General features: G+C 33.7%; 1 protein-coding gene across 1 annotated transcript; it reads left to right on the top strand.

The window, feature by feature from the left end:
• Window positions 1–1303: 1303 nt before the first annotated feature.
• On the top strand, window positions 1304–2157 carry LOC111882907 (FCS-Like Zinc finger 17). Its single transcript, XM_023879279.3, has 2 exons — window positions 1304–1700; window positions 1791–2157. Exons 1-2 carry the CDS (start codon window positions 1459–1461, stop codon window positions 1939–1941), a joined length of 393 nt encoding a protein of 130 aa, XP_023735047.1. The 5' UTR covers window positions 1304–1458; the 3' UTR covers window positions 1942–2157.
• Window positions 2158–11797: the final 9640 nt, after the last annotated feature.

Below are 11797 nucleotides of genomic sequence, written 5' to 3'. Positions count from 1 at the left end.
CGTGTTGATTATTGACGAAGATCGATGATTGATTAGCACTGGATGATGTTGATGATGGTTTAATCGAAGAAATCTGAATGATTGTTGAAAGTTAGAGAAGAAATTTGGATGATGAACGATGAATGAGTTTGAACTACAGATACGTATTTGAGATTGAAAGTTGTTATCATATTTACAAGTTTGCCACCGTGTCTTTTTATGCTTGAATAAAATGAGTGGCTGAAAATGATTCCCTCATTCTCAACCTTTTTTATTTTCTCAATTGAACCCATCTCTCTCTCTCTCTCTCTCTCTCTCTCTCTCTCTCTCTATATATATATATATATATATATATATATATATATATATATATATATATATATATATATATATATATATATATATATATATATATATATATATATATATATATATATATATATACACAAGTGCCAACTCAACCATAGATAGATTCAACTCCTATTACATATATATGTCAATCATTCTCTCTCTCTCTCTCTCTCTCTCTATATATATATATATATATATATATATATATATATATATATATATATATATATATATATATATATATATATATATAGAGAGAGAGAGAGAGAGAGAGAGAGAGAGAGAGAGAATGATTGACATATATATGTAATAGGAGTTGAATCTATCTATGGTTGAGTTGGCACTTGTGTTTATTATATGCAAAGTTGTTGAACAATGGTAAACTTAACTTTACAATTACAATCATATATCATACTCTTTTTTATTAATAAAATGATGATTTAAAAATATATTTATATGTCACTCACGACTTGCACGTTTTGATTGTGTAAACATATTATATGTCCATGGTGACGAATATAAAAAGGCCCACGCCGAGTTTTTGTCAACCAAACCTACAGTCCCCACACACACATGCATCAATCCCAACGCCTTTCCAAATATCATTAAAGTCCCAAAGTTTTACACCCAATAATCTTACTATATTGGAGTTTTTAAGGATCATAAATTAATATAATACTACCACTTTTTTTAACAAGTTTTTCCTAATAAAATGTCATTCAACAAACGTTTATACGATTCATTTGTGAAATTAACTACCATGTAACTATTACTAAATTTAAATAATTATTACCAACAAATAAAAATGTAAATTATTATCAATAAAAAACATTCTCAACTCCATATACTCTCTTTCCGAAAAAGTAACAAGGTTTCTCTAACAAGGTTAAAGACGGCAAAGACTGCCAAAATACTGTTTGAGGAAATTAAGGCAGGGAAGTGAGATGCATTTAACGACAAAAAGAAAGGAAGCATATGGTAAACATGCTCTCCCTCTTTTGATATGATTTTTATAATGGTTAAATTCAACCAAAAACTCACTGTTGTGTGTCTCTTTAAATATCCTCGATCGATCCACTCATATCTCTCCTCTGAACTAAACAAACCAGAAGAGAAAATTGAAATAGAATGATCTCCATGGCCATGGGTTCAATATTCAAAGTGGATGAAACTCATGAGACCACCAAGATAGCTTCCATGGAGTCAAAAGCTGTTGGGTTGAAGATTCTTACTACTAACACCCCTCAACTCAATCATTCCAAACCCATTTTCCAAAGGAATCAAATTCCTTCTTCTGGTTCCTGTTTCATCAAATCTTGCTTTCTTTGCCACAAACATATTTCCTTTAATAAAGACGTTTATATGTACAGGTAATCATTTAATACTTCGCTAATTAATACCATCCTTTAATTTATTCCAATAATCATGTGTATAATTATCTTAAATCAATCTATATGCAGAGGGGATCAAAGTTTCTGTAGCGAAGAGTGCAGGAGTAGACAAATATACATAGATGATATTAAACAACTTGAGATCTCCACCAAGAAAATGGTACAACGCTATCGCCAATCTCCATCCATCTCCATGGCATCGCCTGTATTTTGTTTGTAGGGCCGAGGTCTTGATTTTTTGAGTTTGGTTGGAGACAATGAAGAGAGATATGTTTAGATTCTAGATGTTGATAGGTAGAGTATATCATGTTTACGGAGTTATACAGTAATTTATGTTTATACGTATCTAAAGGATGGGTGAAAAGAATTTGAACCCTGTATTTTTTTTATATGGGTCTTGTAATAATAACATAATAAAGGAATATTTTTTGAATTATCTTCAGAATTAATATCAAACCTATTGATTTTAAAAAGAAGTATATACAATCTGATGGTGGTCGATCATGCGGGATAGAAATATGATCATATATATTCTTGGTTTTAGAATAGAATGAGAAGAAAGAGATAAAACTGATGTGGAAAATTAGATGAATTAATTAATGAAACAACGATCATTTCCTGCACCACAAGGAAAATACTTGCCATGTATAACACGATTACTAATTTTAGGTTGTTTTACATCTTTTAGTTCCATTGGATACCAACCTAATTCAATAACTAACTTGAAACTTTTATCTATTTAGGTAATGTATTTTCATTGCTACAATACAACTACCATTTTGGAGATTAATTCACATGTTTAGATAACATTACCGATTTCTAAAGACTATACATTAAATTTGTTTACCAAATACATAAATTATTTTTTATAATATCTTATCGATCATGGTAACCTATTATCGTAATTAACAATTTACTTTATGTTGTTTCTGTTATATAATTATTGCATATTATATAAATTTATTTCATGGGTATTCCATGGATGATTTACCTATATATTTCTACTGAATATGATTTTTTTTTAAATAAATCAATTCGGTGGGTTATTCTTCTTCATATTTCCCCCGCATATGATTTTTTTAAGTAAGAAAATTATACGAATGATCTTTATAGTTTATTTCAATATGCACCTCTAACCGTTTACTACATTTTATCAATCTTTTTTATTAACCAGATGGTTCTATGGTTTGAATTTGTTTCGGCTTTAGTCCCGAATAAGTTAAAATTATTATTTTACTCTTAATGATAGTTTATTTATTTATTTTATTTATTTATTTATTTATTATTTTTTGTGTATTGTGATATTATTAAATAGAATAGAAGAGAATCAAGGACCCATACCACCCACCCTACCCCCATACCCTTCCCTTTCCCCTTCCAAGTTCTTTGTATTTTGTTAAATAATATGACAAATAATATAAGATAATAATAGTTATAATTAAAGATAAAATAGTTATTTTAACTTGATTCCAGTCCAAACCAACAATCATTCCAAGTAAGAAAAGCACACAATGAAAAAACAACAGGGACCATTTGTGTAATTTGCTCTTTTATAAAAATCACCTATGGAATGGATTACGACGGGGGTTTGGATTGTTACGAAGAGAGCCGAGAAACACGTCGAAGATCATACAAAAACCGGTGACTCGACGCCATATGCGGCCATGTTTCCTTTGTAGAGCAAAAGCAAAATCTAGGGGGGTGTTCGGATAAATAGTTTTTAGCTTATTAGCTTATTGTTTATTTGCTTATTGCTCTGGGAATAAGCATTTTTTTAAAATATGTTTGGATTCGCTTATTGCGGTGGGAATAAAAATAAACAATAAGCATTGTAAGTGTTTGGCAAACAAAACAGCTTATATGAGTAAAATGACTAATAAGCAATAAGCATTCCCCCCCCCCCCCCCCCCCCTCTTGCTTATTAAAATCAGCTTATTTTGCTTATTCCTACCCCAATAAACTGATTTTTAAAGACTCCTATCCAAACACTTAAATTTGCTTATTGCGGTGGGATCAAGCAATAAGCAATAAGCAACCTATTTTTTCCCTATCCAAACACCCCTAGTTTAGAAAACTCGATCGAGAGAAATAACAGGAAAATTAAGTACCGAAGTCAATTCGTTTTTTGGAGATGGAGGTAAATTCTTCTGTTATCTTCTAAGCAAAGTTCATTAGCAAGCGGTAATTTTTTATACGTTGAATGGCGGAATCAAGAGTTGAAATAGCAAAATTCCCTACTTTGATTGCATCATAAGAAAACTTGGAATTTGTACAACGAAACCTTTTGGTATATCTAGCATCAAATAACAAACCCTTCCTTTTTTCATGACATGAACATGGCTAGCAGTTTAACGTCTGCTATGAATCACATTATAGATGCCATATAAAATTATTGATCTAGATGATTTATACTTCTCAGATCTGCATGCCAACGTGGATGCCCAGGAACTACAACTTCAAGAGATCCTGATATCTTCAGCATCCAAAAGTAATGCATCATCATCATTATCATCATCATCATCGCAAAACTTGTTAAAAGATATATCATTATATTAAATCTTACAACTTCCACACCTCCAAATAAGTTAAATACTGTTACACATCAATCAATTTCGGTTTAAGTCGTTAGAGTTTGTTTTAGCCTTAAGGGCATTTTAGTCTTTTCTATGTGGTTTTTTTGTTACAAGTAGTTATAGACAGTTAAAGTTCTTATATATTCGTGTATAGATTTCTGTTGTAACTTAAGCATTCAAATAATGAGAATCAGATACAATTTTCTCTCTCAATTATAACATCACAACATGGTATCAGATTAAGGTTCTTTTTCGATCTTCATCGTTTCTCATCTGTTCTTCAATTCATCCTGCATTCATCTTTTTCTTATCATCATGTCTTCATCAAATCTTAATTCTTCTACAACTATTGATCATACCGGTCTTTATTTCATTGCTTCTTCCGATAATCCAAATTATGTTCTTGTTACCTTTGTTTTCAATGGTGTTGGGTTCAATTCATGGAAGAGATCAATGATGATCTCTTTAGCTGCCAAGAATAAAATTGGATTCATCGATGCCTTAATCACGAAACCTTCTTATTCAGATCCTTCATTTTCTAATTGGTTTCGAGTTAATTCGATGGTGATCAGTTGGATATTAAACTCTCCACATAAGAACATTGCTAATAGTGTTCTATTTCTTCAAACTGCTAGCGAAATTTTGATTGAACTTAATCATCGCTATGCTCTATCCGATGGGGCTTTACTTTACCAAATTCAACAACAACTGTATTTAATTTCACAAGGATCTGAAGATTTTTCTGACTTATTTCACCAAATTAAATAAAATTTGGGATGAATTAAGGATCGTTCAAGGAATTCCTCCATGTTCCTGTGATTTTGCTACTGCAATCAATAAATTCCTTGAAGATCAATATCTCATTCAACTGTTAATGGGATTTAATGAATATTATAAGATCATTCGTGGTCAAATACTAATGATGAAGCCATTACCAACAGTCTCGACTGTGTATTCTCTTATTATCCAGGAAGAAAGACAAAGAGGTATTATTGCAACCTCTCCGATCAATCCAGATGCTATTGCTATGCATGTCTTTACCGATTCTTCCACTTCTAAGAAACAATTAATTTGCATCCATTGTAAGAAATCTGGTCATACGAAATCACAATGTTACAGATGATGGGTTTTTAGCAAAACATCAATCCTATGGTGTACATGCAAACCCTAATAGCTTTTGGATCTAGTTTGTCTAATGAACATGCAATTGAATATCCAAAGCTATAAACCCTAGATCTAAGATATAAGAACTGAAATAAGGGTTTAGTAATTACGTTTGATTGTTATATTGTAATAACAATCAATTCCTTGCTTTGATTGGCTTTAGAAAGCTTAGTGCCTCAAGTGCAGCACCTCTAATGGAGTCACAAACACCACTAAGCAACTAGATGAAGAAGGAGAAGAGAGGAGGCACCAAAAACGTCTAGAAACCCTAAGGATTCAGTTACCCACATTTTTGGGGCCTAAGGGGTTCTTTATATACTTGTGTGGGTTGCTAGGGTTTCAGTCAAAACCCTAATGGACAGCTTAAACTCTAAGCAGCCCATGGAACCTTCTGGGATAAGGCTATGGACGAAAATATGATGGCTCCCATCATAATTTCGTTCACCCCTTGTTCCTTTAGTATTCCTTAGCCCACTAACTCAATTATCCAATAATTGCAGTCCAGTCCCCTATATTTAATTAATCACTTTTAGCCACAAAATTAATTATCAATTAATTCTTGACTAATATTAATTAAACAATATGATTTCTCTTTTAATATATTATTCTCATAATATATTAATAAATCATATTTAAACCTTTCTCTCCTTAATTCATCCTACATATTGCTATGGTGAAGGCAACCCAAAAGGACCATGCTCATAATCGGGTCAGCCCATTCAGATTGGTCTTCCTGATGGTCATTCCATTGCTGTAACTTTCATTGGTGATGTAAAACTTCATGACACCATCATTCTTCATGGTGTTTTTACCTACCTTCCTTCAAATACAACTTACTTTCGATAACAAAACTCACATCTCAACTGCAAACCTTGATTCTTTTTATTGATTCAAGATGTTTAATGTAGGACCCCTTGTTGAAGAGTAGATTTGCATTCGGAATTCCTGGAACAAGAGTGAATGATCTTTATATTTTTTTTTATCATAATTCTCTCTGTGACATCCCCATTTTCACGGCCAGAAAAGACGATTTTGTTTATGCTTTGTTTAAAAATCAGAGTAATATTTTAAATAAAAGTATTGCGGAATTTGTCCCAAAACAATATATGATAAAGATTTATCAAAAACATTTCCGTAGAAATGTATTTCATTAAAAAGACTCGGGATGTCATGTTCGATACAGATCATAAGCATAAACGACACAATATAAGCCTTACTACATTATTCCGTATTTACAGGCCTAAAATCCATTAATCTCTCATCCCAAGTTATCACATCTATGCTCATGCGCCACTACCTGTAATACAAGAAATTGAGTGGGTCAGGCTTGGGAGCTTGATGAGCACATAGGGTTTTCAACCCACAATAAATAAGTTTATTAACTTTATCAAACCAAACAAACCCGATTACCCGTTCCCGTTATCCTCACTTTATGTCCCTAAAACATCTAACACAAGGGACCTAGTCTAAGGACTATTATCGGGATGGACACTACTGCTAAGGGGATTCCTTAGCAATAAATGTCCTTAAGGCAACCATATGGGGGATGGAGTACACCTGGTGAGCACACAGTTCAAATAAACACACAGTTCAAATAAACACCTACAGGTTGCGAGCCTGCTAGTGTTCCACTAGATTGTCTAGAATAGTCCGTGGTCGTCATCTATACTCCGCTAGATGACTGGATCATCAATAACATTTATAATGAGGCCTCTCATTATTTCATTTTATCACACAGCAACTATTACATCTACCCATGTTTTACCCCAACATTTTTTCGTAGATATAAAATACATATACAGTTTAAATCATTGAAAACATGTATAAAACGTTTATCCAGCATAGATAGCAAGTATTCAGGTAATATGCACACATAGCATGTAATTTATATAAAATACTTCATATCTATGTGTAAGCTGAAAGTAACTATGCACTCACTTGAAAGGTGGTGACTCAACACTCAGACAGCGCTTCGATACTCTCAAAACAATTTTCCTTCGATAAAACCTAGTACCAATACCACTAGGGTTTAGTCTAACGATAACCGCTACAAATTAATTAGTCTGACTATTATTATTATTATATAAGCGTTAATAACACTCACTATAACTCATAATAATAGCCCAAATAATTATTTTAATTAAGGACCTAATACCAATCCTATAATTATTGGAAAGCTATATTAAAAATTGCGTAAGCGTAGCTCACTTACAACAGATTTTAACGAAAACCAGAACTTTATTTGGAGCAGCATTTCGAAACCGAAAGACTCTTTTTCTCGGGACTCCGGGAGCCTCGGGGCTTCCCTAGGGTGTTAGGGGTTTTACCTAGGGCTTAGGGGGGTTTAGAGCACTTAGAGAGAGAAAGATTTTAGAGAGAGAATGGGAAATGGTGTGAAAATGGAGGCAGCCCTCGCAGCTATTTATAGGCGCGAAGCCTCGGATTTACGCTAGGCGTACTCCTCGGATATGGATGCCAGCCGAAGCCAGCTGTCTCGCACTCATCTCGGAAGGATCAGACCGAAGTTACGCGGGGCGTAATAGCGAGGGTGATGCGTCAAGATCCGAAGCGAAGCCTTGGTCAGCAAGCAACGACTGAGATTTGGCCACGTCATCTCAGTTCGCAATTTTCCTTCTCGACTTCTATAAATCATAACTTTCGCATACTCGTTTTCGACGTTCTTTATATCCACGCGAAGGTGGAAACGTACTCTACAACTTTCGTTTAGACTCCGTCGGCTAATTTTGACTCGATTTTAAATTTTATATTATTAATAGGCCGGGACATGATTTGTCCGTTAAATCCTCATAACTTCTTCATCCGACGTCCGTTTTTGCCCATCTTTTTCTCGTTACGCTACTCTTAACGAGATCTTCGATTATCGTTTCGGTCGTGTCGGCTAAAAATCACTCGATCTAATATTCGAATTTTAGGTTGTACACTGCTAATCTGAAACTTCGAAAAATCATAACTTCTTCATACGAAGTCAGATTTGGGCATTCTTTTTATCAATGTTCTTAGTTTAACATATTCTACGACTTTCGTTTAGATCGCTAAGGCTAAATCTCGCTCTATCGTAAATTCACTATTTACGCTTCCCGTTGTCGTGCCGGTTCCGTCGCGAAACTTCGACGGGTCATAACTTCTTCGTTATAACTCGGATTTCGGCGTTCTTTATATGTACGGAAACCTTGTGACATATTCTACAATTTGGTTCAAATTATTTATTGTAAATAATCTTTTGTCGAAAAGTTATTTTTGACACTTATTGCCTCTAATTTGACTAGCCCGGATCTACGGGCGTTACACTCTTAAACCTACTTTGTCTTTTACTCTAGCTCTTCCTTCTTGTTTTCATATATATGTAATAAAATCAGACTGTAATGCTTTGTTATGGCATAGACGATTTGGGCATCTTCCTGTACAAAAATTACAAACTCTTTCTCTTATTCCTAATTCACATTCTACTCATAATCTTGACAAGTGTTCTATTTGTGCTAAAGCCAAACAACATAAATTGCCATTTCCAAAAAGTGCTACTAATACAACTACATCATTTGAAATTGTTCATGTGGATGTATGGGGTCCTTACAAGCATACTTCTCATGATGGATACACATACTTTCTTACTATTGTTGATGACTACAGCAGACATACATGGATTCATTTTTTGACCAATAAGAGTTATGCTTTCTCGTTGATTAAAAGCTTTGTTGCATTTGTTGACACTCAATTCTCAAAAAGGGTCAAAGTTATTCGTTCAGATAATACTTATGAATTAGGCTCAAGCAATGAAGGTCAACTGTTCTATAAGCATAAAGGCATTATTCATCAAACTTCCACACCCTATAATCCTCAACAAAATGGTTTAGTTGAGCGAAAGCATCGTCACATTCTTGAAATAGCTCGTGCTTTGTTTTTTCAATCAGGTTTGGGATTAGCTTATTGGAGTGAATGTATACGAGCTGCTGTTCATCTAATGAATCGTATACCATCAAAAATTCTCAGCAACAAAGCTCCATTTGAAATGTTGCATGGTTACAAGCCCGATCTTTTAAATCTAAAAACCTTTGGCTGTTTGTGTCTGGCAGTTGGCCGTGACAAGTTCATATCTCTTTCTAATTCTTGCATTTTTCTTGGATATCGAACTGGGACAAAAGCTTACAAAGTGATGAATCTAACAAATGCACAAATATCTTTCTAGAGATGTTAAGTTTTTTGAAGATATATTCTCTTTGCATTTAATCATATTACCATTAATTGATTCATCATCAACCTCTTTTTTACCCACAAATTCCAAAGATACCCGTGATCAAGATTTTACTACCACTGTATCTATTTCTCATTCTATTCGGAATCCACCTGAACCCAACAATGTTTCTCTAAAACGTTCAACTCGTGTCATTCAACCACCTTCTCATTTGCGTTATTATGTATGTAATTATACATTTTCAGAATGTAATTCTCATTCTTGTCACCATACTATCACCAATTACCGTCTTCATGATTTTTCTGATCAAAATCCAATTTCTATTCCTACAAGTTATACATTCAATGCTATTAGTCATGTTTTTGAACCATCTTTTTATCATCAAGCAAAGGGACATCCCGAGTGGGAACAAGCTATGGCTAATGAACTAAAATCTTTAGAAGATAATCAAACATGGGATGTGGTGAAATTACCCAAAGGCAAGAAACCAATATCATGTAGGTGGGTATATAAAGTCAAATATAGAGCTGACGGAACTATTGAAAGGCACAAAGCACGCTTGGTAGAAAAGGGATTTACCCAAAAAGAAGGAATAGACTTTCACGAGACTTTTTCTCCTGTTGTCAAGTTTACTACAATTCGTTGTATTGTTGCTCTTGCTGTTAAAAAGATTTGGCCAATTCATCAATTTGATGTCAATAATGGGTTTTTACATGGAGATTTGCACGAAGAAGTATACATGAAACCTCCTCTTGGTTTTAACATTTCATCACCGTCATTAGTATGCAAACTCAAGAAATCTTTATATGGTTTAAGACAAGTTTCAAGGCAATGGTATTTTAAGCTTTCTACAACATTAAGGTCTAAAGGGTACTCTCTTTCTCAAAATGATCATTCGGTGCTTCTCAAGAAGACAAATACATCCTTAATCATTGTTGTTGTTTATGTGGATGACATTTTAGTTACAGTAAATGATTCCACAGAAATCAATAGTTTGAAAGCTTTTCTTCATAACCAATTTTAAATCAAAGATCTGGTTTTCTTCATTTTTTTCTTGGATTAGAATTTCAGTCTACTACTGATGGAATGATTATACATCAGTAAAAGTTCATGAATGAACTATTGAATCTTTATTCAATAAATTCCACCAAATCTATCAAAACTCCATTGTCTTCCAAATCCCAATTGACGCCTCTTATAAAAGATCCTCTAAAAGATCCAACAACTTACAGACAGTTGATTGGAAAACTGAATGTTTTATTACACACACGTCCTGATTGGTCTTATGCTATTCAACATTTAAGTCAATTTAATCAAACTCCTTGTCAAGAACATTACGAAGCTGCTATTCACGTTCTACACTATCTCAAAAGTAATCCCACACAAGGATTGTTTTTCAACAAAAAATAGTCTTTTCAAGTTGAAGCTTTTTGCGACTCTGATTGGGCTGCTTGCACAATAACACGAAGGTATATAAGTGGTTTCTTTATACTCTTTGGATACGTTCCAATTTCATGGAAATCAAAAAGCAAACAACTGTCTCTTTATCATCCGTCGAGGCTGAATATAGATCTATGAGACGAGTTACTGCTGAGTTAGCTTGGCTCAGTAGATTGCTTGATGAATTACAAGTTCCTAATGTCTTTTCTATACCATTGAAGTGTGATAATAAAGCTGCAATCTTCATTTCTCGTAACACAGTCTTCCATGAGCGTACCAAACATAACGAAATAGATTGTCACTATGTTCGAGAGAAGTTACAACAACTTTTAATCAAACTATCTCATCTTCCTACTACTCATCAGTTGGTAGATGTTTTCACCAAGTCTTGAATGGTTCTCAACATCAACATGCTGACTTCATCCATACTCTCCAGATTTAGTGGGGGGGGGGGGGGGGGGGGGGGTTTACACATCAATCAATTTCAGTTTAAGTCGTTAGAGTTTGTTTTAGCCTTAAGGGCATTTTAGTCTTTTCTATGAGGTTTTTCTGTTACAAGTAGTTATAGACAGTTAAAGTTCTTATATATTCCTGTATAGATTTCTATTGTAACTTAAGCATTCAGATAATGAGAATCAGATACAATTTTCTCTCTCAATCATAACACCACAATAAAGAGGAAGCAGCTA

Source organism: Lactuca sativa, chromosome 1, assembly GCF_002870075.4.
Source record: "Lactuca sativa cultivar Salinas chromosome 1, Lsat_Salinas_v11, whole genome shotgun sequence".
NCBI classification, from domain to species: domain Eukaryota; kingdom Viridiplantae; phylum Streptophyta; class Magnoliopsida; order Asterales; family Asteraceae; genus Lactuca; species Lactuca sativa.
This window is presented reverse-complemented; position numbering and strand designations above follow the sequence as displayed.